The sequence below is a fragment of the Parus major genome, chromosome 6 (genome assembly GCF_001522545.3).
Source record: "Parus major isolate Abel chromosome 6, Parus_major1.1, whole genome shotgun sequence".
NCBI classification, from domain to species: domain Eukaryota; kingdom Metazoa; phylum Chordata; class Aves; order Passeriformes; family Paridae; genus Parus; species Parus major.
This window is the reverse complement of record NC_031775.1, coordinates 18,920,599-18,948,087: the sequence shown is the minus strand read 5'-3', so window position 1 is coordinate 18,948,087 and position 27,489 is coordinate 18,920,599. Positions and strand designations below refer to the sequence as shown.

Sequence of the window (27,489 nt, the reverse complement as noted above, 5' to 3'; positions counted from 1 at the left end):
AAGCAAGATATTGGTCAAAAGCTTTTCAGGAAAGAATGCTTCAGAGTAGATTGCAATACAAATTACTTTCAGTCAGCATTTAGCCCAGGTTGTTTTGTTCATTTCTGCCTCTTAGGTCCGGTGTAGACTCATCCCATAGTGGGCTCTTGCCCACCAGTTTAACATATAAATGATCTTATTGAAGGCTTTGGATAATGTTTGTGTTGGTGCTGCAGGAGAAATGGAAATGAGGAGACAGCTGAGAGCAAAATGGACAGATTTACAGACTAGTCTTCAGCAAAGGACCATAAAGTCACTGCCTTGTTCTCTTGCTGTGCTTCAGCTTTACAAGGCACCAAGTTTATCATTCTTTAGTGCTCTTCAGTATGTCTGATCAAGAAATAAAAGAGTGAGAGAAGCAAAGCTGTGTGCAGTTACTCTGTAGCTGTACCTAGGGGCTCTGTCTAAGAAATTAAAATCCATCACTACAATGGTTTTGGACAGTAGGAGGAATTTAGGTAACTGGGGTGTGCTTACTTGAGCTGACTCCTCGACAAATCACCGAATGTAAGAGAGTTTCTGTAGTGAAAGTTGTTATCTCTAACCACTGTGGTTGGGATCTGAGTCTCTCTTTTCATCCAAAAGATGCAGACTTCCTACCCCAGATCACCCACAAAAAGCTATGCTGAAATAGTCATTGAAATAGTAATTAAAACTGCCTTCTCCCCAAATCTTAATGTTCTAGATTTTCCTCTCCAAATCCTGGGTCTACCTCAGTCATCAGATGTGGGAAACGTGCCCATGTTTGTGAAACAGATATTTCTTTTTAATTTAAAACAAGCAAACAGACAGAACACAAAGCTGTAGTCCTAGCTGTACTTCATCTAAAGCTTACAGGTTTAATTTAATTTTTTTGTTCTGCTTGTAGTTCTTAGTACGTCTCTGTGCTGCTGCTGAGAGTTGTTGAAATAACAAGCATCAATGATAAACTGATGGAAGTATCTGCTAAAAGTTCGTGTTTTAATGATACTGATACAATAGTACAGTAATCTTTCGATTTGCATATCTCTTCAGAAAATCCTGGAATTGAGACTGTTGAGATGATTTTAGATCGTTTTAAGGAGAAAAAAAAACCCTAACGGGTCTCAGTTTCATAATACAGGAATTTATTTTAGCTTGTCTGCTATGTTATGAAGAGCATAATTGGTTAAAAAAAGACATACATGTTAAAAAAGAAAAAATACAAAAATGGCATATCCGAATAATGTGAGGTTTCCACAACAGGATGTTTCAGACTGCAAATGCAGCTGCTGCTGCATCGACTTCATGCTTGCCTGGATTCATTCTGTTTAATGCAGAAAAGTCCACAATCAAAAATCAACCTGCAACATTCCAAAAATCAGATTTCTAATCAAATTAGGATTTGAATGTGCTTAATTAGATGGCAGAGTTGGTTCAGCATATCTATACCCAGAAAACGGGAGGTTGCAGCTGCCCCGTGAGAGCCCTAGAAATGTTCCATTTACTCTTTGTATCCAAGACTTGCAGAGCAGAAGGTTCACGTGGAGGAAATGCTGCTCCCATGATCTGTCCCTGAATCTGTTGAGCACGCAGCTCGGTGTTTGCAGAGCTGCAGGGCTGTGTACGTGCTGTACTGCCAGGCTGCAGCCAGCACACACAGCACCTCAGTGCTACTGCTTGGCCTTCCACTCCCTGCTCTCCCAAAGCCCTTTGCACCTAAACTCTGTTAGTTTTGTTTTGGGTTATGTAAAACTCTTGGAGATCTGCTGCTCTCCCAAGTGAAGTGCTTTTTGGAATCCGGTGTATGTTTCATGCAAATCACTGTTCAGAGTGTGCCAGGATTCAGGTGGCAACAGTATTGCAGTGACCCTGTGATCAGCTGGGTTAATTACAGCACAATCCCTGCCTCTTTTCCTCTGGGACAATTTTCAGGGGAGAGGGTTGGGTGTAGTGACCCGCTCTTGGATGTTTGTGGTTGTTAGAGACGTGCAGAGAGGAAGAGGATGTGAAGGGGGAGATACTCTTATTCTGCATGATTTACGTCACTGTTGCAGGAAGTGTCAAGAAGTACGTGGCAGGCATATTTACTTTGAAAGTATGGCCCTTATCCAGCTTATGGAGTGGGAAATAATTTTTAAGAAAACTCTAATTTGAATACAAGCATTCTGTAAAGTCTCTTACATTTGCAGAACCTACTTAATGTCTGTTTTCAAGCATCAAAGGCAAGAAACTACTTAAAGATATATATAACTTCCCTGAGTTGCTTTGATTGTCTCTATTGTTGAGGCAGCCCTTCTGCAACTGAGGGTAAGAGTCTCATTAGATCAGGACTTCAGATCACAGATTTCTTCCTCCTTTTCCTACCTTTTTTTTTTTTTTTCCTTCCCCCCCCCCCACCTCCCTGTTTGAGGCAGATCACTATTCATGTTGCAAAATTCCTCAATTTGCTTCCTGTTTATCTGATCTTTGTGTGTTACTGAGGGGGAAAAATTACCATCTACATTGCAGAATTCTAATTACAAAATTTCTGCTGTAGTCTTCAAACTGCATTCAGATAATTTCAAGTATGCACAAGTGGCTGAACACGGAGCCGTCTGAACTAGCAATCAGCTGGCATTTTTAGTTTTGAGCAACCAGCAAATTGAATTGGTAAAATTCATTCTGATGCCAGCAGGGGGGAGTGCTCTTGACTGCTGCTAGTTAAGAGTTTCATTGAAAAGTGCAACATAATGGGAAGGGAGTTTGGAAATAAGCAGTCATGTAGCTCTCTTGATTAACAGGGTTGTTAGGTTGAGAGCTACATTGTTCCAGTACTTGGTGGGGTGATGACGAGCAGCACAGGGAGTGAAGCTCCGAGGTGAAGCTCCTTAGCCTTGCAAAAGGTGTGGGGGGAGGAGTATTGCAGGTAAATCCAGCAAAGATGCTGGTAGCTATATTTGTCGGCTTTTCACGTAATTAAAACCTCACTCTCATCATTTTCTTCTCACTGGCAATGACCCTGAGAGTTCAGACATCTGGAGCTCTGCAGAGCTGAGTCACAGACAGTGAATGCAATGTCTCCTTTTTGAATGCTGCTTATCTGAATTACTCAGATTAAAGATTTCAGAGGTTTGGAGTGATCAGATTTTCTTACTGGCAGTTGATTTTGTAATAATGTTTATTTGCAGATAGGGCATATGTTCCTTTAAAGACACCTTAAAATAGCTGTTAGTGCCATATCAAAATCTAAATAAAAGCTAGGTGTTGCAAGTATGTGTAGGAAATAGGCTAGCTTTTATAAAGTCTAGCTGTTTGGAATGTTACTGTAAAATAACACAGAGAAATATTAGGTGTTGAACCTTGAGCTGGCCTTTCTCACCCATGATAAAGGACAATGATCTCAATTTATGATTGTGGTAGTGGCAACTATGTCTGTTTGGTTTTGGTTTTTTTAATGCACTACTTTTCCATGGAATGCTATAGTACGTATGGTTAAATCAAATAATATAGGCTCTTCTCACATTCAGCACTGCAGAATGAAGTCATGGTTGAACACGTGGTGCCAGCTACACGTTGTCTGAATTTTTGCTGATTTGAATTTGTACTTAGAGAAAGTATGTTTGCAAATGGTATCATAATCACTTAGCCATAACATTTAACGGGTTATTGAAATTGTTGTCATAGTCCCACCTGATTTGTGCTGGTACCTGAATAAGACTGAAATCACAGGAGATTTCAAATGTAGTATAATTCCTGGGATGGGGTCTCAGTCTGAGACTGAGCTGGATGGCTCCAGTCAGCAGTAGGTGTCTGGAATCACTGATCTTGGCTTGGGACAGACCTAAGGGACCATGCTGCCTACTCTTTTTCTCCAAACCAGGATGTGATACAGATGCAGTTTGGTCTACTATAAGTCTATAAGTCCCCTTACCCTCCAAAATCCAGAGAATGATAGGTAGGTCTTTCTAGTGCATGATGACTTTTAATACCTCAAACATTTTCCCAATGAATTACATATACACTGAGAAGATGAATGTCTGTTCCTAATTTTCTATTTAGGCATTTAATTTTTCTTTCTGATCTGTAGTATTTCATCTGTGTCTTTGGTCTAATTTTTGCAACATTTTTCCAGGTTATAATGATAATTTTAAACTCTTACCCTGTCAAGTGTTTGCAGACTCTTTTGTCTACAAAACCACCTAGAAGTTTTGCAGTTTACTGTCATTGTCCAAGTCAGGACTGAAATACATAGAAATTACCTGTAACAAGCACAAGTTATGATTTGACAAAAGACTAGTAATTAATAATCTGAGTAAATTTATACTTTTGTCATCTGGACTATATTCATTTGTTACAATAGGGTTACATAAGGCAATGTCAAAAGATGTATTAGAGATAGGATATGGTAACTTGTCAAAGAATGAAATTGCACAGTGCTGATGGATTCATGATGATGTTCTATATTGCTCACCCAGTACTTCTTTAATACTTTGTTTTGTTATTTGTCTGGATATCTGTACTTTCTGAGAGTCACCTTTTACAGTCTTAACAACTGATTTGTTATATCTGCAAGCTCTCTGTCTTGAATGAATTTCTGAAGATAATCATTAGCAGTTACACTCTTTGTCCAGGCAAGTTCCTTTGAGGCACTCAAAGATAAATTTCATCAGAGTCTGCTGACCTGAATATATTAAACTCACCAAAGGTCCTGTGGCTGTTTCTTTGTGTTTTGTGGATCATGCTCTTGTGATGCATTTGTCATCTTGTTTCTGAGAATTCTCAGTATCTATTTAAAAAGCTAGGGGGGTCCCTTGCATACAGAGGAAAGTTTGACAAGTACCATGTGAGCAATGTCTGACTTGAATTGTAGACCACCTGAAACATGGTCTTGGGAGGAGGATGTATGATCTATTCCACTGACCTTAATTTTGAAATAAAAGTCTTTAACCTGTCACAGTTGAAAGAAAAAGTTGAAATAGTCAATGCAAATATTTGTAAGCCTTGTTAAAAATTTCAGACAACATGCAACTGGCACCATGTGTTCAACCATGAGTTCACTCTGCAGTGCTGTAAGCACTTACCATAGCTGACCTAACCATTCCTGGTAAAGGAAATAGATGTGTACTGTCCTAGTCACGTTGACCAGGCTGAGGCAGAAGGGACCAGAGAAAGCCCTCTTCAGCACAAGTCCACCAGTTTGTTTGATAGATCCTATTCCTGCATTTAATGGGGTGCACACAAGAAAGCTGTAGGTGGAAAATGACTCTTGGCAAAATAGAAATATCTGTTTTCTATCACATTTGTGTGGGTTTTTTAGTTGTTTTGAGAGGAAGAAGGGACTTTTTGTGCAGTTTGTCAGTGGAAGCACTTTCTTTCGAAGTTACATTATTATTTTTATCAATTTTTTGCGAAAACAAATTTCCAATTTGTTTCCCCTCACACTTTGCATAAAGAAGTAATAGTTTGACTGGCTGACTTCTGCACACTGTCAAGTTCAGGTTCTGTCTTCTCACGCTCAGTCCTCATGTGCTGTTTGGCCAGGCGCTGCCTCAGCTGCTGTGCTGGGTGTCCCGGACCGTGCTGTGCCCATCAGGGTGTGCCCAGCCTTGGGCTGCCCACTCTGGCACCTGGAAAGCTCTGCTTTCCACCCCTCTGGGCTTCCTGGCACTGCTCCTCTGGCAGGGAAAATCAGGCAAAGAAAACTGATGTGATGTGGGAGTGTAGGAAGTTAGGTGCCAGCCTGTGGTTGGGACTGCACTGACCAAGGCTTTGCAGCATATTCAGTGAAGACAGTGCAAGCAGAACTTGGCTTTTGTGGGTTTTACAGTTCTCTCTGTTTCCTGAGTTACTGTGTAGAGTTTTTCCATAATTAGCAAGATGTCAGTTGATAGTGGTGATTTGGCCTCTTGCTAGGAGAGACTCAGGATTTGTAGCTTCATGTTTTAAAACAGAGATATAAGCAGCCAATGCATTTCCTGAGTTACGGTGTGCTCACTGATGAGCAAGTGTATCTGCCTTCATTCCTGTCCAATTTCAAAAGAAATGGGTTAATGATTACATGTTTTTTCAAAACAGAAATGGGAGGGCCCTTTCTCCATTGTTTTACAGGCCTGATTTGCACTCTGAAATGTGTTCCTCTGTGATGGTGGAAGAGATGATGGCTGAAGGAGTTTAAATAATGTTTGTACATTAATGAGACATTGTTCTCAGGAGCCTTTTGCAAGGTGTTGTTTTGGGTTTCTTAGAAGAGTTTTTTGTCTGTTTTCTTTTCATCCTCCCCAATATCTACTTTTGGGTGGCTGAAGTACAGTGAAACTGGAAGTAGAAAGGAGAACAGATTTCCAAGTATATAAGTGTTTCCCAGATCTCATGGCAGCCCACCAGTCTTCACTCCTATTGCTAATTTAGCATGAAACATGACATATCATATTCTGCTCTTCTTTTTCTGTTTTTGAATGGTTTTATGGGTGGATTTTTATTAATTTTTTAATTATTAGTAGTTTTACTTTTCTCTTATTTTTGCAAGTTTGGACCCAAAGTCTTAGCCAGGATGCTAACAACTGGACTTCTAACTGTAAAGGACTAAAGCTGATCCACCAATTTGGAAATTTTTTTAATCAAAAATAATTGCATTATTTCTTTTATTTTATTCCTTTTTACTTTTCTATCTAAAAGCTGTAATTATAAAGAAATGTGATAAAACACATGTGTGTATTACTGTACTGATTATCCTCAGTTTTAATTTCTTTTTCCTGAAGCTGTCTTCTCAGTTTTGAGGTTGGAAGGGTTAAATTTAGGGAGGGAACACTCCCACTGATTAAGTCTTATGAAGGTCTAATTTTTCAGTGAATAAGAGCAACAGAACAAAAAAACCTACCTGGGAACTTCATTCATGTTAATTCATTTTTAAGAAATAAATTCTGTTCTTAATTGTTAATTAGAAAAAGTGGATATATTGGAAAAAGTATAGAATAATGTTTCTAAGTTATTACATATGTTGGTTCTTCACTCTGCTCTATACTGTTGCTTTTTGCAGTCCTGGACATAGATAGTTGCAGTGTTATTCATTAAGAAAGAAGCTTTCAGATGAAGAAGGGGTGGGAAAAGAATATTTTCTTGCACTGTAAGCTATTAAAGATAGGGACTTGCTTTTGCCTCAGGAAATGGTGTTCTGTTTCATGTGCAGTTCCTTCACCGTTGTTTTAACGCAAAGAAGTAATGGCACTGTTAAGAATAATCTGTTTTATCTGTGCCTCTAAGTCTGAAGTCGTCATGTGCCACTGGAAGGCAATAGAAAAGCTGTGCTGTGTATAACTTTAGCATCGTTTGGCAGAATGACTGTGGCATTGTGTTGGTTCTGTGCAGATTTTAAAGAGGATACGTTCTTGGCTGATAGCTGAGTTGCTGGCTTGGAGAAACAGTTGCCTGCTTTTCATCCTTAACTACAGTCTTCAATTTGCCTGGTTTTGCTAGTTATTCTAGATCAGTCAACAGCAACAGCAGTCTTTCCCTAATTTAGTGTTTGGCAAATGCTTCTTGCACAAGCCTATTTATTCTAAAACTGCAGTAAATGTGCTTCCCAACACAGTATTGTTGAAATGCAGTGACTGTGACAGGGAGCACAGCATAGGACAACCCTGCCCAGCAGAGTGGACTGGGCATTTTAACCTAAAGGACCTGGGCACTGCCCTTGGGAACAGTGCCAGGAGCTGTACAGCAGAGAGAGACTGAGGATTTCTCATCTTCACATGTCAAATACAGTAAGGTGTATTCTATAGAACCTTTACAAATATCGCCCTTCCATTATTTCTTGTGGCTTTTGTCTCTCCAATTTTCATGGAACTAGCAGGCCTTTCTTCTGACAGGTGATTAAATAATTGGATCACCAGAATACTCCTGTGTTCACTTTGTTGTGCTTGTGCTGAAAGCTGCTGGGGAGCACTGCCTCACACCATATTTGTACTGTGCTCTTGCAGCAAATTCAGATGTCTAACATTAGTGCTGATAAGCAGGTTAATGACACTTTCTAAAGAGCTCAAGTAACCCCTAACGAAGCTTTCTCTCTTTCCCTCTGCAGGTGGTTAGTCGAGTGGCAGCTCAGCAAGGATTTGACTTGGATCTTGGATACAGGCTACTGGCAGTATGTGCAGCCAACAGGGACAAATTCACTCCAAAATCAGCTGGTAGGAAAAGCTTTTTTTTGATGTATTGTTGATTCTCAGATGATCATATTCTGTAAAAAATGCTACCTGTGACTGTCTTGCATTCTGTAAAAAACAAAACCAAAAGCAAGCATGTATTTGGTGGTTACAATTCTGTTACTTTTAGTATTTCAATGGCTTGCTCTTCTGAGGATACATGACTTTGGAAATTTATATTTTCCCCAGCTAGTGCTGCTTGTTGCCCTGTTTGATCTCATGGATGAAATGCTGCTTCCAGAAGCACAGATGTTTAGTAATTTCATGGTGGGAATGTATATACTCAGACCCCTCCATCTTGGTAAACCATTGATTTTCTGTCATGTGTCAACCTCTAAATCTTTCACATCCATTCTGCACTCCCTGGTGTATCTGTTGCAAAACTTGTACTCCTTGACTTCATATGCCTGTGCAAATAAGTCCTTAGCATTAGAATTTGAGCCAATGGTAGGTAGTAATTCTATTGCTGTAGTATGAAGTAGCCATTTTTCCAGTATTTTACAGCAATAATCTGTTACAGGTCTCTGATCAAGTAGCAATATTTGATCATGATGTATTGCCATTGCTCCTTTTAGAGATGTAGAAAATGCACTTAAGGGTCTTTCTGCTTCTCACATGTTCGGTTTAACTGGAGCATTTAATTCCGGTTCTCCTTTTCTTAGCTGATGAATGTCAACATAATGTGCACCGGCTTGGAAAACAGGAAGATAATTGTTCCATTCCAGACTGAGTGTGGATAACTTTTCTGTTTAGTACTAAACTGGTGTGCAGTCCCCATTTTGGAACATCAGAAAAGGTTACCTTCTTCCAAAGCAGTGACTTTTAGCCAGCTGAGTGGGTGTTAATATTTCTTTTCATGTTCTTTTTCAGTTTTTTATCAGCCCCAAACTTCTTTACTCATGGTTACCTTTTTGTCCTAGGTGTTCCAAGCAGTTTCTCATGCAAAAGTGGCTTTCACATCAAAGCATATTCACTGGACTTACTATTTTATTTTTTTGTATGGGAAAGGACCATTAATCTTACTAAATGTTGAATAAACTGTCTGATTTTCATCCAGGAAAACTGTGTGGAGGATAAAACGTTCCGTTGACCAAGCACAATGTCTCTTTTTTCTGACTTCCTATTAAGTTTATCCATTAGTTAGCTGTCACATCTCTTCTTGGTTGTTTATTTTTTTAAAAAAAAAAAAAAAAGCTTATGAAAGGAGACTTTCCAGCTATGGCAACATTAAATTTTCTTTAAAAATATATCTATTCCCCCTCTTACTAATTCTTCCTGATGCGTCTCTGTATCAGTGAGACTGAGGAGGTGAGGCTGAGAGTCAGATGTTACAGTCCTTTTCCTTTAGGGCTCACTGAGGTAGTAATCTTGAAAACTGCTGGTCAGTCATTATGGTCTAGAAAAGCCCAATGTTAGTGTTTGATTTCTACCAGTAATTACTTTTTTGAGGAATATATGAGGGGTTTGTTTTATCTTAGCACTCTGTCCAGAGTTCAGTCTTTCCCTTTTTAACTGATAGAATACTGGGAAAGGAGGTAAATCACATGCTTGTCTCTCAATATAGTCTAAAACCCTTCTCAGTCTTTTCCTTTGCTTCCTACTTCCCAGTTGTGTATACAAGTAATTTATTTTCAGTGATTTTAAATATTTGGTTTCACACCCACTTCAGTTTTACTATGTGTACAGTTGTTTCACCAGGTCTTCCCAGGGTTTTATCATGCTCACCTACACTGTGCTTTTTGTGCTCTTACTGTCTATGTGTGTTAAATACTCATATTTTGGGGCATACCATAACATATTTTGTGATATGTCACATATGGCCCCTGCTGCATCATTGAATAGGCAGTTTGAAAGACTAACAGACTGGGATTACAAATGTGAGGTCATTTCAGAACATACTGAACTTTTTTCAAAGGGTTATTTTCCACATCACAGTGCATTAACATTTGCTGATTTCTAATACAGCAGTGGCTCTGCTCCTTCATTCAGTTTCTGTAAAAATGTTGAGATTGTCCTTTGCTTTTCTTGTAGAAAGTGTGTCATACTTGAAAGCTGCCCTTTGAGATTTGCTTAAGTTGTTGGCAGGGATGCTTGCAGGTTGTTTTAAGAGGCTCCTTCTGTTTTCTTTTGCATCTAATGAAAGACACCTCCAACACTTCTTCCAGTCACATTCCTGCAGAAATCCCCTGATGTAGATATCAAATGGCATTAATTTTAATGAATAAGAATTTGTTTTTCCCTTCCTCCAGGCTTAAGGGGAATTTACAATGGTTTGCATTCATTCCTTAAAGTATGAATTTAATGCTGCCAATGGGATCACTCTGGAAACATTTTTAATCCATGTTTTTTAGTGTCTGACATTCTTAAATGCTAGGAAAAAAAAAATCTTCTAATTAAAACATATTTGATTAGGTGAACACTGGGGAGAATAATTGCACCAAATCCTTTCAAGGGCCATCCACTGTTAGTACTTCCTTAGAGCTTGGGACAGGGCTTGTTGACTGATGTCCTGCAGGCTGGCAGTGGTGCCTGGAGGCTTTGGAGCTCTGCTGTGTGGAGCAGGTGGACCCTTCCAAACCAGTGTGCCTCAGGTCTGCTGTGGTCCTGCTCCTGTTCTCCAGCAATTCCCACCCTAAGCTTGTTCAGGGACCTCTCTGGCAGAAGAGCTTTGGCTGGTATGGCTTCTTTTCCGTGTGACTGCTCCCTGGGCTGTGTCTCTGCAGGGCCCCAGGAGAGTCAGGGTCCCCAGGCAGCCCTGGGCATCTCAGTAGCCCTGGTGGAAGCGGGCTGGAGCCTGAGGCTAGAGACAGAGCAGCCAGCTGCCAAACTGGCTCAGCTCTATGGGAAAACCCCCCCTCCGTTCTTGGAAATGGCCCCACGACGTTTCATCCCAGCTGGTTTAAGCTGTTGAGGTGGTGGCTCCGTGCCAGGCTGGAAAGGAGGTGCAGATCAGAGTCCAGGCAAACATGGGGGGAAGCAGGGAGGGATAGGAGCTGCAGCCGGGCGGGGCAGCTTTTCAGGTGGTACAGCCTCAGCTGGGGAAAGGAAGGGCACCAGACCAAGACCAAGGATTGTTTGGTGTTGCCGAGACGGTGTTTGATGTGCTTTTTGGTGTTGTATTACTTGGTCACTGAGATAGTTGGCAATTAGCTAATAGAAATTGTTTTGGAGAATGCCTAGGGAGGAGGTTCATGCAGCATGAAAAGTATTTATAAGTTGCCATGTGTGTTTTTAAATAGAGATGACGATTTAATGACTGTGCCTTTTGTCTCTACTTTCTGGTGTTTGTACCTGAAATAATAGCTGCTGCCTTTTATTCTTCTAGTCCATGCTGCTGCAACAGGGCAGCTGCCTCAGCAGGAGGTCAAACACAGCATTTCCCACCCTGAAGACAAATGACAAAGCCTTTAAAAATATATGTGTCTCTTTTGGTGACAGCTGCTCCCCAGACCTTCCACTGCAAATTCCTCTGCCTTGTTGTGACACCTATAGGGAATGGCCCAGCAGGTTGGCTGCCTGCTCATTTGCTTCCAGACTGCAGTAACCTGAGTTGCTCTTGATATGTGAGTGCATAGGTTTTTATGCATTCTGGCTTTTCTTCCTTAAACCTGAAGCCCTTCTCTCTGAACAGTGTTTTCTTGGACTTTTTCTGAGTATATCTGATGCTTTTGTCCTTCCTTTAAGTCACTTGGTAGCTTTATTTTAACTGTTCAAATAAAGTAGAGTTCACCAATTAAAGTGTTTATGAAAAAAAAAAAAAAAAGGGAGGGGGAAGAGAGAGGGAGCAATCTTCTAATTTTTTTTTCTTCAAGATACTTTATCGAGCTACTGAACTTCATTGCTCTTGTAGCTACTTTTCTACTTTTACTTTTGTCAGGAGGCCAAGCTGAGGCCAGACAAGGGGACGACAGGATGAGATCATACAGGGAGCTTTGTCAGAAAAGGACAGTGTTCAGTATCTCTGTGAAGAGAGAGAGGGAGGAAGGAAGAAGCCTGAGGGCAGAACTGTGCAGAAAAGGTACTTCAGCAGTCACTGAGCAGCTACAGCAAACAAATGCTGTGATAGCTTGGACAGGCAGCTAAGTGTTGGCTGTTTGATAGCAGAAATGGCAACCCTTCTTTGATATCACTTTGCTTTCAGTCCCTCAGGCTGTGCTTGGTCTGCATCTGATTTTACTTTTCAAGAGCGGTATTACTTAATAATCTTGATTTTATATCAGGTATGGACTAAAACTTCATAGTATTTGAGAAGTCTATAGTATGGGGTTGTTTTATTTCTTTAGCTTCATTGTACTCAAACTGTGATAGAGTAGGGCTGTTCTTGTAAGTAGGATGCCAGAGCTGTAAATCAATTGGACCCTGGGTTAACAAAGGTATTTGCAGTGAGAGTGGTGTTATGGAAGAGTTAAAACATTGCTGGACAAGATACTGAGACCTAAGGTATGTCCTGATCAGGATACATTTTCAAAGCAATGGTAGAGATTGGGCAAAGAGTATTTTGGTTGTATTATCAAATCAAACTTACAGAAATTCTATAAAAAGAGAGAAGAAATGATGCCACAATGTGAATTAATAAAAAGGTAGAAAGTAAGGATAATCTCTAAATCAAGGGGAACTGGACCATAGGGCTAGATTAACACTTTTACTAAGTTTCCAGTAATAATGCCCACATTATCTGTGGAGACAAGGCAAAGCGAGGTGGCTAAAAGGATTACAAGTATAGAATAGAAATTACTCCAGCCAAGGCTGATGGCATCCCTCCAGCTTGAAGGGACCAAATGATTGACAGGCCTGTGTTAGGAAAGAAACAGCATATAAATTGTCAGTCTCCTGCCTCACACCAAAGATTTCCAGCAAGTCAAGTCAAAATGGCCTTATATGACTGGAGAAGAAATACAAATGCTGTATCTGCACTTAGGAAAGTGTCTGAAAAGAATAAGTAAGCAGCTTTATGAGAGCAGAGTAAAAGCTTGGGTTGTTTTTGAAATGAAAGCTGAGCAGAGTTATGAAATGTGTGTAGGTACTAACAAATGAACAACTCAGAACAAGAAGAGCTATGATGCTACAGTACAGTATTGACACAAAAACATATTGCTGTAAATTGAGTAAGACACTGAAATAAGTGGGGAATTCAGAATTATTAGGGCAGTTACATTTAAAAAATATTTTCAGCTAAAATGACTGGGGAGGGATGGAACAGAGTAAAAGAAAATGGAAAAATGAAAGAGCTTTTAAAAGATAAAATTCAGTGTATTAAATTCTGTAATGTGGTTCTTGATGCAGCTGGAAGCTGGTTAAGAACCTTTTATTTGTGTCGTCCTAAATTTCTGCTGCATTTCCATGCAGATATCTAATCCATTGCTAGTTAGAGTTGGTGTCCTAAAACTGTCCACTTGACATTCCTCATTAAAATAAAGGTATTATTTTCTTTTAGCTGTTACCTTCTGAAAAAGCTTTTGGTGCTGAAGACTGACTATATTTTGGGTGATCTCTAAGTTCACTTCCCTGCTCTTAGCACAGATTCTCACTGTGTGCCCTTGTCTGCTTTGCTCTCAGTCTTGTAGTTCTATATTTTTGAAGCAAGGATAATAATACGCCTTCCATCTCACTTTTATTTATCTCATTTAATTAAATTGAGTGTCATGCGGTACAGAATCAACCTCTTCCCCTGTAGGTAGTTATGCAGTGCAGCAGAGCCATGGTTTCAGCTGGGACGCTTTGTTTTCATACAGATAAAATGGTTCTACTCTGGTACATATATCGGCAGGATACAACTTTCATTGCAACTAAGCCTTTCTTTCCTAATGATTTATAGTATGGATATTACAAATAAATGAGTAATTAATTCTTAATTCATTCGGATTATGAGGTTAGTTTTGTTAGTTTCTTTTAATGAAGTTGGCAACTTCCCTTGACTAAAGGGAAGCACAGTCAGTAGTGCTGCTCAGTGGCAAGCAGCATTAATTCATGTCTGTACCCTCTGACAGCCATGTTTACATTGGCTGCAGAAAAGGCACAGTGGACTTTGCCCATTTGTCTCGCCCATGAATTCACTCAGAACAAAACTCCATGAGACCTGCAGTTTTGGCAATTATTTCCTATATCTTGAGCCTCTGTCAGGTTGGCTTGACATATGGCAGACATGTCAAGCTCTCAAACATCTTGAGGTTAAGAAGAGCCTGCAGAATGAGAAGCTTTTCCCCACTGGGCCTTATTTGTTGGAGTTGTTCCTCTTGCCTTCTCTGAGAGGTCTGCCCCTCATGCATTTGGTCTGCTTTCTGCTCTTTGGAAACATGATCATACTTGTGTCAGATTTTCATTATCCTCAGCTAGACAACTCCTCTTCATTTTTACTGGGAGCTTGAGGATCTCATGACATATCAATATAGATAGGCATTATTTTGATGAAAATTAACTTCCTTTTTGGCATTCACTGTTCTGCTGTACACTTGAACACCTAAGTTCATAAAGGAGGTTGCATGGCTGAGCTGCTGCTTCTTTTTTCTGACTAGCCAAAATACCAGGTGGTATATCTGGCCTGTTCTTACTGACATTTCACTGGTCCTTGTTACCATGGTACCAATTCTGACTTTGAGAGATGTCACAATAAAACTGTCGCCAGGTTGGAACATTTTAAGGGCTCTAATGCCTTTACTATTGCACTTAAAGAAATTGTGGACACTCAACTACAGAAACAGGCTTGCCCTGTTGTTTTCTTAGTCTGTGCCTTGGATTTTTGTGAGGCTGGTATTTACCTGAACGCTCTCTTTGCAGCAGATTTGAATGTGCAGTGCATTAACTTACCATACAGTCCCTGGGAAGAATATTTTCCTAAAGTGTGCAACACATTTTCACTTGGACTGGAACTGGCATTCCCCAGAGAAGATTTCTGTTGATCTCTATTAGTGTTGTCTGTCTTCTGCTTCAAGGATTCCATATGTGCTGAGAACAGCTGAGGATCTGGTGGTAGAGACAGCTTAGATCTTGTTCTGGGTGTAAATTTTGAATTTTGATTTTATGTTGTTTTGAGTAACTTCCCTCTGAAGATGAGGTAAGTCACAAATGTCAAGTTAGAGGGGAGGCAGCTGTGAAAGCCTGCATATATTCATGGGAGAGAAGAAAGCAAACTCTTAGAATGGCAAATGCCCTTTACAAGTTATCTTTTCTCAGCTTACAGCAAGCAGTCCTGAACTTGTTCCCTTTTGAGCTGCAGTGCATCCAAATGTACCTCACTGCCAGTGCTCTCTTATTAGCCTGTGTATCTGGGAGGCATTCAGAGCTGTTCGTGAGGAGTCCAGCCATGAGAGCAGTAACATAGCAACTTCCATGGGGATTGGGAGCTTTTGTGCTGCTGGAGGGCTGAACCACGAAAGCATGAACTGTGTGAACAGATCAGATCATCAAGCTCCAAGAACAGCAAGTTCACTTCCTAAATACAATTGAGATTCCACTGCTCACATTTTCAGATGTTTCCCTAATTCCTCCAGGCTTGTCTGCGGCATGGAGTCAGCCTGTTAAAAAAAGTTCTTGCTCTGAATACCCTAGACATGACACTGAGAAACACAATGATTAGTAGATAAGATGTTACATGTAGTATTTCTCTTTAAAAAGAGAATTCCTATACTGAGAAGTTCTTTTAAAATGTTTTTCTTTCATCTTTTCTAATGCTCATATTTAAGTATACCTGTTAAAGCATGCTGATAGCAAGGTATTTGCATATGTTCTATGTGATACAATACATTCATTTCAATACCAGTTAAGAATAAAGAAAAAATCATAAGGATTTGTCATCATAGATAGTTCTAATTTGTTTTAGTCTCCATGCAACTTCATGTGAGGAGATTCAAGGAGAATGTCGTGGTTTAAAACCAATAACTAAGAAAATTACTTATTTCTTGCTGTGAGATATGGATTAGAATAAGGGCAAAACAGGCATAAAACTTAAAAGGAATAAAGAAAGTTTATTGACAAACAACAAGAATAAGAACACCAGAATAAACTTCCAGAAAAACCTTTTCATCCCTTATCTATTTACTATTTTCTCGTTCACATGACAACAGAGACAAAAACTTTGGAACTTTGGTGGTTAAAACAGTCCCAATTTTTGCTACAGTCTTTTCACCTGTCTTTGTAGAGAAACAGAAGTTTCTTCCTGTTAATTTATGGAGTTTCTCACACGAAAACTATTTTTTGTTATAGTTTTCCATTGCCCTGATATCAGCTGCCCAGAGCTGCTGTTATCAGAGCCCACCCCTCCCATTTTCACATCACTCTGAGGTGTGTATTATGGGTCATGAGTCGAGGGATAGTATTTTTAAGGATGAGTATTCAAAGGTAAAAAAAAGTCTTCTTCATCTGCTTCTGTGAGCTTCACTAGACAACAGTTTTCTCATTGCCTCTCAAGGCTTCAAATCTCCCAGCACGTCACTATACTATAATTATTCAAGTTTACACTTTGAACACTTTATTCCTCCCTACATACTTATCATGAATTAAAGGAGTTTTTTCCAGGACTTCATTGTCCATCTCCATAGTCTAACAGAAAGATATTTCAGCTAAATTAAAGCATCTTCTTAATTCTCTACCTTTTTTGAAGTTTCTTTTCTTTCCTGACACTGGTAGTTTATAAAGTCTCTTTTCATGTTGATCATTCTTCTTTTCTCTCTCTGGATAAAAAGATTAATCTGCAAGTCTCATCTGGGTAATGAAAGAGTTAAAATCTTGCCCAGGCTGTTGTAGGTAGTTCTGTGGCCTCGGCTGGTGCAGGAACTGGAGCTGTCTGTGATGGAGAGTTCTTCATGGCTGCTCTGGAGAGTGTGGTCACCGTCTCTGCTTGCTGCAGGCCCAGAGCCCCTCTCCTTCTTCACTCGGCAGTTTCTGGTGAATTTTATCAAAACCTGCAGCCAAGCCAGGAACCGGCCCAGCCCGGACAGGGCTCAGGGCAAACCCCCCGCAGGCCCCATCTCCCAGCCGGGAGATGCAGCAGGCCCAGCCCGGCCCCCGCCCGGCCGCATGGCCGGGCAGAGAGCGAAAAGCCAGAGCTCTGCTACCTTTCACCGCCAGGAAACAAAGAGAACTCAGAGAGCTCTGGTTTTACACTTTAAGGTAGGGTTCACAAGTTGATCCCACTTTTCAATGGCCTAAACTGCTGTCAATTCTCAGCAATGACCGATAATTGGTCAGGAGAAAAGACTCTAGGCAGTTCTCAGAAACTTTAACTTTCTTAAAGGTAAAGTAACTCCATGACAGAGAAAGACCACAGAATAAAGGAAAATTGATTTGAAGAGAGCTCCTAAGTAATACATTCCGGAAACAAATGCATACTGTTCCTTAGAATGTGCTGGTTTTATGTTCACTACAAGTCAGTATGTTCATGTTTGATGAGGCTTCTGGATTGTTTCCTTTGTATGGATTTTTTTTGCCTCTGCCTACTTTTACTTCCAGTAAAACATGTAAAGAAAACCATCAGATTTGCTTTCATCTGCAGGTTTTCTGGATGCCAAGGTAAAATACTCCTTTTTTATTTTTTGGTATTCTGATGAAAATGCAACAATACATGCCATTGTGAGACACTTCTGTGAATATCCCAATAAATCCAGACTTTATTCCTGACACTTCCATGTAAAGGTAAATTATGCTTTGTAGCAGATAATAATAACACCTGACTTGAGGAATAAATGGAAGAAATGAGATTTTCCTTATTAAATCAGGTTTAGTAGTTTAACAATAATAAACTCCAAAATGTATGAATCTAACTAGAAAATGATGTTGGTTTGAATCTCATTTCTGTGACCAAACCAGTCTTTTAGGAAAGTCTGGATGTCAGGTCCAAGAAACAAATACATGATGGTGAGCGTGTCTCTACTAAAAGACTTTTAGATGCAGTTGTTTTTGGGGATGAAGCTCATAGATAAAATTTCCTACTGTGCTGGAAGGATGAAATAATCAAGCACTGAGATCTTTGGATATTGTGCAGTCCTAAGGAAATCTCTTTGACTCTTACCTGTCTGTCTAGTAGGTATCTCAGTTGTATCTCTGCTTTGCTGCTGTATGTATTTCTTATGTGCTCTGTTACAGAGAACCAGTGTTTCTTCCCGTTTTGTATGGGCTGAGTATCTACTCAACTTCTGAGATTCACTCTCAGCAAAACTTAAAGCAGTAGCATTTCATGCAGAATGTTGGCTCCTATGAAATATGTGCTCAAACTGAGGATTAATTCAATCCCCTCAATACATTCCTTATTTCTTTGAGAAATGCCTGCACTTAAGGTGTGTTGGGGCTACTAATTTCAGTGGATACAAGAAGTTACAGATTTTTAAATCCTGCCTGCCTGTGCTGTTGTTTCCCAAAGCCCTGCTTAGGGCTCTGTAGATTCAAACCTGCAGGCACAGACATCGATCCTTAGTTTCAGGTTCACAGAATGGTTTAAAATGTGCATCTTCTAAAGCAAGTTCTCAAGGGAAACATAAATTTAAACATTTTTAAAGGCAAGTATGACTGACTTGGCTCTGAACTCAATAATAGAAGGCTGAACAGGAGCTGTTCCTGAGGAAATAAATTGAACAGTGAACATCTGTGTACAAAGCAGGGTATTAGTTTCATGTGTGATAGTTTCCCTTATGACTGCCTGGTCAGACCCAAAAGACATTAATCTTGCTCACTTCGGAAGATACTGTCTTTCCATCACAGAAAAAACAAAATGAAATTATTTAGTGTATTTACTACAGAAGCAATTTCAATTAAGGCAAAGAACCAGAGAGACCTCTAAGTTTTCAGTGTGAAAAATGAAGCACTGCTGGTCTAAAATAAGATTGTGAGAGGTTAATTGTCAGAAATTTATAATGGTTGCTGTCTCCCAGTAGGAATGTTGTAGTGGACCTAGTGGTCCTTGAAAAGCTACATACCATTGCAGAGGCAGTAAGGGGATTTTGCTTTAGTGATTTTCTAGTATTACAACCAAATGTGTTTGAAATAATAAGCAGTAGCTAAAGTAACTGCCTTGGAATTGTGTCAATGTTGTGCTGTCTTGAGAGCAAAAGCAAAAGACTTGTCTTTGTTAGAGACAAAATTGTGCAAGCCTCCTTTCTCTGTTCTGTTACACAATCTAGCATGTCTTACAGGACAGCAAATTCATTTTAAATTCTGATTTAAAATTTTATGCAGTTTAGCTAATTACACATTCAATACCTAAGATGAGCTGGAGAAGAGCTAGACTGACATTTTGGTCTAGCAACTGTCAAAATGAAAGAAATAAAAAAAGTTCCAAAAGAGAGAGAAGCTCTTTACTTCTTTCAGTGTGTGGAAAAATTAATAGGTAAAGACAGAGTCTTTGATTGGAGGAAATTCTGTGCTCATTTGATATTTTGCAGCCAATTATTGCTTGCAGCTTGCAGTGATCGGGAAGGCAGAAGTTCCTCAGCCAGGGCAGAGGCGGCACAGTGTGACAGCTGTCACTCAAGGAGCTCCTCCTCTGAGCTGCTGGGTTAAATCAGGACCATTGTGTGAAGCTGTGTGCTTGGTGTGGATCTGGACACTGATCTGCCTTCTAGAGAATCTTGATAGAAAGGCAGAAGGAAATGTGTTCCTGTTCCTGTGTAAGCAGGATCAGCCCCATGCAGAATCACTGACTGCCCATAGAGGGACAGAAACTGAGATTAGAGGCAAGAGTCATGTTTGAGAGCAAAGTTCTCAAGCCAGTGACACAAAGCTGGTGAATCATCACACCACTGCTGAAGGCTGTGTGGGATCCTTTGCTGATTACCAATGATACTGTGAAGATATCTCTGACACACACCAAAATTCAAACAGTTGGTGACTTTACTGCTAATATGAGAACCCAAGCCATGTGTCAGGGCAAAGAAGTCAGCTGACCAGAGTTCAGGAGCCAGTCTTCCGTGGAATCCTTGCTGGGAGCTATGCTTCAAACAGACCTCAGTCCTTTTGAAGGACAGCAGAGTGGTTTTCAGCGTCCCTTTGAAACAGCTACATGTGTAGAGGCATTTCAGCAATTTTTCCTTTCCTTTGATTGCAATATATGTTGTAGCAAACACTGAGGGTAATGTTAGAAAAACAGAGGGGAAATCCTCACTGCCATGTCTGGCTTGGCACAGTCCCCTTGGTTCAGTCAGCACTGCAGACTGCCAGGCTTCTGCAGTTGAAAGTATCTTCTGTGTTCCTCATATTTTCTTGTTCTGGTACAATTCACATCTTCGTGCATCAGTGAGAAATTCATGCTTTCACTTAGATTGAGTGGAAGAGCCAGAATTTCCAACCCTGGGATGGGTTATATTTTCAGATCTAGGGAGGAGGGGAAATACACTAATTAAGTGTTAAATTTAGTCAGTCATATAATCCTAAACTCCGTAGAAGCATGGTGACCTGTAAGGATTGTCTTCAAAAAAGCTAACATTTGATACATGGCTGACAAGTCTCAGTGTGATAAAAATCATTCTGGAGGAGAGTTTTGTAGAGAAAAGAAGAAAACAAAACTAAACTGAAGATGTGGAAGGAATATGAGCATATATGTGTATCTATTGTGAAGTTAAATATATTTGGACTGTCATTTGAAAACATACTGGAAACTTGGAATAGTCAGCTTTGAATTAGCTACATTGCCCCATGAAAGGAAACTTTATTCTGCAGGTGCCATTTAGTCTACAAAGGTGAAAAAAAAAAGGACTACACTGGATCATTGCTCTATTGCTATGTTTATTTACAATAGGTGATGTTTTTATCTGTCCAAAACTCTACTTATCATGAGGTCAGTAAAGCTAAAAAGGTTGCAGAGAGATTAAAAAAATAAAACTATGCTTGAGAAAGCCCATGTGTGCAGAAATAGCTGTCTTACACAGAAATGTTGGAGTTAGTTTTAAGGTTCCATGCCTAGAAAATTATTTATTAATTATTTATTAGTGATGAACTCTAAGCCTCTTCCCTGGAGAAAAAACCTTGATTGCTGTGTACAGGATGGTGAGACTCGGTAGATTCAGTGTTTTCAGTGTGCCCAGACCAAACATCATCTGTCCCACACAATAAACAGTGCCCATTCTTTTGGCAGTTTTTTGTATGTTTTTAAAGCAGTAGAAGAGTAGAGATGACAGAGCTGAAATAGTTTTATTCCTTTTACTGATGCAGCAAAAAGAAACAGAGCAAAGAAGGATGAGGTCACACTATGGGAGCAGAGGAAATGGACACCAAATGCCTGCTCTGCCTGTAAAGTTGTCAAATTCTAGACAAATGAGTTACTGTGGGGGAGGCTGAACCTTACGATAAAAATAAAAATTTTAGATGGAAAAAATCTAGTTGTGTCCAGGGAAACCCAATCATGTGCTAATTCAAAATCCAAAGTAATGGGGATGGGATAATGTAGTTTTATGATATCTGCAGGTTCTCCTTATGGTATGTGCAATTTAATAAGCAAATAATACCCCCAGAACTCAAATTACTAGCTAGATGTGGTTTTTCTACTGCTCCTTCAATCCCAATATGTCACCTTATCTTAACAAACTAAATGGCTTTAAAGAAATTGATAGCAGGTTTCAAAAGAACTGACAGTTGTCACTTAGAGCATATTGCTTTAATAATCCAACTGGGACATTCTTATTCTGTTCTCGTGTCTCCAAATACACTCATGGAGTAGACACATGGTTGATTTCTTTATATTGTCAGCATTCTCTTCCATTTTCATTTGAGGCTGGACCTTTTTAAAGTTCCTTCCAGTGTTCTTTTGACAGCAGAAATTTAGCTATGTGACAACAGATTTTGAGTAAATGAAGGATGAACCATCTTACTGCATGCCCACATTTGTGGGTAGGGTTTCTGAAAAATCATGAAATCAGTGGGATTTCAGATAGGTGTTTTTCGAAGACCTGTTGGTATTTTAGCTGTGTAATTATCAGTACAATTAAAGCAAATGGCATAGCAGTTCCTTTGCCCCTGCAGTTTTGTGGCACAGCTCAGGCACCTGGCAGTGGTTCTGTTGGTGGTGCAGCACAGTCATCCTACCCTGTGCTGTGCTCCAGAGGATCAGGGAAGCCTGCAGGGAGCTTTGTAGCTCAGGACTGTGATGAACAGCCGTATCTTCAGCACAACTACTCTTTGGGGTTTTTGGTTTGAGTAACTCTTCCTGCAGTGTTTCTCATACTGAACTCAGTCCTTGGTTTTCCTTCTGTTTTCCTCTTCCCCCTGCACTGCTGTATCCTTCTAAATCCACCTTTAATTGTAGAATGCCTACAGTTAATAATGGCTGTCATGTATTCCAGGTTTTAAAAGGCCATAAACACAGAAGAATGGGCCGAAATAGCTGAGTTAAAAGGCTTGTTTAAGATGCTATCTGTTCATGGGCATGCTAAAAGACATCAGATTTTCCTCTAGAGGTGTTTAGCAGAAATGTCTGGCAGGAGCTGAAGCTTTGATCTTGCTGTTTTGCTCTAGTGCATACTGTGGAGGTTCCTCACTGTTTTTTTACCTCAGGGACTTGAACCTTTATTTCTGGTGATTGGATCCATGGTGTTCATGTTCTCTTCATTCTCCATGCAGTTTTGGTATTGGGATTCTTTTTGTTGTTTGCTTTGGTTTGATTTTGTTTATTTGTTTTGTTTTTTAAAATTAATGCTTTACTATTTTGTGACTGTTCGTACATGAACTTAAAATATCCCAGATTTTGGGACCTATAGTCCATCATTCAAATGAACAAATATGACATTTACAGCAGGCTCTTCCACACTGCAAGAACTTACAACATTGCAAAAGAATTCCTATATAAGTTTAATTTTGTATGAAGTAGCTGCTTACTTGTGAATTTTCATTTACAGTGTGTGTAACACTACTTTTAGCTCTTTATGGAATTGGAAAAAAAATTCTATCTTGTAAAAAAAAAATCTGACTAGCAAAAAGAAGGACTGGAGCACCACATGTTCTTCAACCATGAAATGACCATTATTCTGGAAAGTACTTAGGTCTATGCTTATTTTCTGAGACATGCTTAGCTTCTTTTTGCATGTTATGAGTGAAGATGAGTTGTTCAAGTGCATTCCTGAACCAGAACCTTAGCACTAATCCTTCAGTCACTGCAAAGAATAAATGAGGGGCAAAGACAAAGGGCCAAATTAAAATCAACGAGATTCTATTCAAATGGGCTCTGCTTCAGCAAGCACATATCTAATTATAAGCACAGAAGTAGGCTCACTGACGTCAAAGTTAATTAAACTGCTTAAATTTAGGCACATGCTTAAATTCTTTGCTGAATCTGTATTTTTGAGCCAGTGAATAATAGGGCAGCGTTGCTGGTCCAAAGCATGATTTTTGTGGGTGGGAAGGAGTTTAAACTCCTCCTTTCCTGTATCAGTTCTTCTGAGGTCTGCTGCTGGCATTTTCTTGGAGCACCAGTGGTGAAGGAACGTGTGTCTACATGTTGAAGTTTCTTAGAGTGTTTGCTAACAGTACCCAAACCCAACAGTTGGATCTCTGGTATTTTCAAGGCATCTTTCCTCCATGTAGTGTGTTCTGCAGTAGGGCAGGACTATGCCTAGCACAGTAATCTATCCAGCTTTTTCTATGAAATTAATCCCTTTGTCCAGTCTCCGAAAGGCAAACTACTAACTCATTTTCATAACAAAAAAATGAAGAAAATGTGTAGACAGAAGTGTTAAATGAAGAGTGCCTGTCATACAGGAGCAGTTTTGATTCTGTTGATTTCATGGATTATTTTAGTTTATGATGTCATAAATAAATAAGCTATTACTTGTTGGCCTTGGATCATTAAGGGCCTAATAAGAATTTCCCCCATAGGAATACGAAGGACAACATGATACCTCTTACACAGAAGCACACATGGGAATTTCAGCCACGGTGTGTAAATGAGCTGGGGCTGGTTGTGAGCTTTTAACTATGATCCCTGCCTAAGTAACGCAGTGGAGTTGCCCTGATGTAGTAGCAAGGGTTTAATCAAGGAGGTGCACTGCAAAAGATCAGATTTCTTCTTCTTGGTAAGACTCACACCATGGGGACTTAGGGTCTGCAAAGGAAGCTAATTGAGTCATCAACAGGAATAAGTTCAAAAGAGAAAAGCAGATAAGAGAGCTAAATAAATCTAGACTTGTGTTTTAAAAGGTATTCAATATTTTGTTCATGTGTACATTACCTACTAATCACTTTTACCTAGTGCATGAGTCTATAGCTTAAATTTGATCATCTTCATTTAGATACCAGAAAATGACATGTGTTTATATATGTATTCATATCTTTGTGGTTTACAAAAAAAAAATTAAAAATCATCTTCCCTCCTAGTGACACCTGCGTCAATTTTGCCAGTAGTGACTGAAAGCTGTTGCATTTGGAAGAGTGTTCCATTAACTGTGCAGGCAGCTCTGATGAAGAATGGGCGACTTTGTAGTCAGTATTCTTCTGTATTGTGTAACTCAGTTTGTGCCAGCTGGCAGCTGTGTTCACAGTCTAGAGCAGTGGGCTCAGGGGTGTTTCGAAGTCAAGTCAAGGCTTCAGTTTGACTTGGTTCCCCTTGCTGGGTGAGGTAAAGTCAGGAGAGAGGGAGCAGCTGTGAACGAGAGAGCTGGGCTGTTGTCAGTGACAAAGCATCAGCTTTCCTCTGTTGGGTCTCCCACATTATCCTTTTCTCCTGCCCAGCAGCTCATCATTCTGCCACAGGCCAAGAGTATATAAAGTGTAAAGAGCTGGAGCAGCTACTGCAGCTGCTGATGATGTATGCATGGAGTTAGAGGAAGGAAGCAGCCCATCAGACAAACAGCTTTCTCACTAATGTAGTATAAATTGTCATTCTTGCTGGACATCATCTCAGCCAGCAAAGTAGAAGGAGAGCTCAAGCCTGAATGGTGAATTTTTTTACTATCTTTTTATGTACATTATTTTTTGATTGCATCCAATATGTCTTTTTAAGATGATGATTTAATTAATTTAAACCAATTAATTAATTCTTCACCAATTTTCTTAGTTTTTTTCCCCATATCTCTATATTTTGCATACAAGTGAAAGTGTCAAACTATGTCTATTCATCATGATAACAAGGATCAAAGTGGGGACACGATCATTTTGTACATAGAAGGTGTCTAAATGCATAGCAGGTTACAGTAGAGCATGTAATAAAATCACCTAAGTGGGCAGATTTAATTATGATTAGATCATGTTACTAGATGTCTTGAGTCACTGCTGGGGTTTCACAAAAGACTTGTTTTCTCTCTTCACAGCCCTCTATCTGGATTTTCATTTTTCATTCATTTTCATTCCCAGTTCTTCAGAGGGTTATAGCAGGAGGCTGTTACAACCACCCTGCAGTCCCTTGAAACACCAGGGCTTTGAAATCTTTGTTTGGAAGTCTCAAATATCAGTATTTGAAATTGTTTAAAAACAATCAGTTGAAGGGAGAAAGCACTCGCCAGCCACAAGGAAGAGTTCTTTGAGGAGCATTTATCATGCTTCATTCTTTCCCTTCTATCTTTCTGGTTTTGGGGTGGCAGTTCAACCTGTCTTTCATACTTGCATTGCAGAGAACAAGAGCAGGAAGCATCCTATGGGCTCTAAGAAAGACTCCTGTCATAAGGGGAAACAGCTGTCCAAAGTGCCCCTGTGTGCAGGGTGTGAGCAACTTGAAGTCTTACCACTATGGGTAAATAACTTTTGGATTCAAAATGCAAATCACACATTGTTATTGGAGAAGCTGGAGTGGGGTATCTCCAGAAAGCATTGCTTTCTGACCTTTAAAGCAGTTACCTCCAGGGCAGAGTGAAGCAGGATATGTGCTTCACTATTGACTGTGACATTTCTGTCCTAAAAATAGAACACTACAATCCCTTTCTGGTTCAGACCGGCAGCCTCTGTGGGTATATGATATTCACACAGACCTCGGTTTTTTCAGGGTTTCAGTAGCTGCATATCCAGATGGAATAAATGCTAAAGGCCTCAGATTGGGAAAACAAGGTGAAAAAAAGGAGGTGGTAAAGTACCTCACTATGTTTTTTGTTTGCTGTAGTATAGAAAATGTTTCCTGTGGAAACCTACAGCTTAATCTGAGTCTGCTGAGATCAGAGATGACTAATCCACCTAGAGGATCCAGTGGAAAGTGGCTGCACAAATCTGTGTAAACCCGGGGATCTTTTCTGTCTCCTTGGTTTACATAGTTAAGAGTTTAGTCTTAACTACAAGCATAGGGGGTGTATTCTGCACCATAATAAATGCTTTATCTTTTATACTCAAGCTAAACTGTTGATTCTGTTTTATTTTTGAGCTTGTTTTGTCTATATGCAGAAATCAAGCATTTTTATGACATTATAACATTCAGTTTCTTGCTAGTTTTGATGACTGTAAAAGGAAGTAAATATGAATTTTCACTGGACTGGTTGAAAACTGGTAGGGAAAATAAAAAATTGCATAATGCATTTATTTATTTTCCAGCCAGCACTGTAAGTCATCCAAGGCCATGCAAAGCAAATGTATCAATGCTGTTTAGCTGAATTCATGCTGACCTTCATGTTCATGAGATAGATGCTCATTTAATATCAGTATAAAAAGGTAACATATGGGAGTTAGTGATCATGAGAATATGAAGAATTAATTTTTAAAACAGAAGAAACTTTTTCAGTGGGACACTGAGCTTGGGCAAGCTGACATGTATAGGTGGAGTTCAAGTTCCCTCTTACTAAATCTGTTCAGCTACCTACATCTTAATCAAATCACAGACTAAATCATTTTAGGTCTGGATAAGACTTTCTGATGTTCAAGAAGACCACATTAGCTTTGGATGTTGGGGAGGAGCTCTTCAGCACCCTGAGAAGGAACTGACACGCATTTCAACTGCAGCACAGAGCTGTGTCAGATCCCCTTCAAACTACTAACACAACACAGTGGAAGCAAAGTTACAGTTCCTTGGGGAAGATGCAAATGGTATAGAGGAATAATCATTTGTGTAGTTTGGGCAGGTAAATTGAAGCGGTCGTGTTAATCTGCCAGTCACCTGCACAGGGGAGACTCTCAGTTGAAGATCTGTTCAAGTGAACTGTGGGACCAGACTTCTGTGTTTGCTCATCATCTTGGAGATCTGTTTGCTCTTCTTTCAGGTTTGGGGAGAGGGGACAAGAAATCACTGTTACAGAGAAATGGGCTCATCCCTTCTAAGCCACCTACTGCTTCTACCCTACAGAACTTCCAGTGTTACAAGGAGGTCATTGTAAGTCTGTAACTTCTGAGCTGAGGAAACACATTCTTCACATTAACAAGCAGTTTCCCACAACAAATAGCAATGGGAACTTTTGGGTTCTTCATTAGAAAGAATGATACTAATTGT

The 27,489-nt window shown here is 39.8% G+C and overlaps 1 protein-coding gene across 6 annotated transcripts in view; it reads left to right on the top strand.

Annotated features, from left to right (window-relative positions):
• ZMIZ1 (zinc finger MIZ-type containing 1) overlaps positions 1-27,489 on the top strand; it is a 340,259-nt gene that overhangs the window by 204,688 nt on the left and 108,082 nt on the right. For all 6 annotated transcript variants that reach the window (XM_015632815.3, XM_033515828.1, XM_033515825.1 and 3 more), the window contains exon 5: positions 8,057-8,162. In XM_015632815.3, coding sequence (XP_015488301.1) covers positions 8,057-8,162 — 106 coding nt within the window. The remainder of the gene's footprint in view (positions 1-8,056; positions 8,163-27,489) is intronic.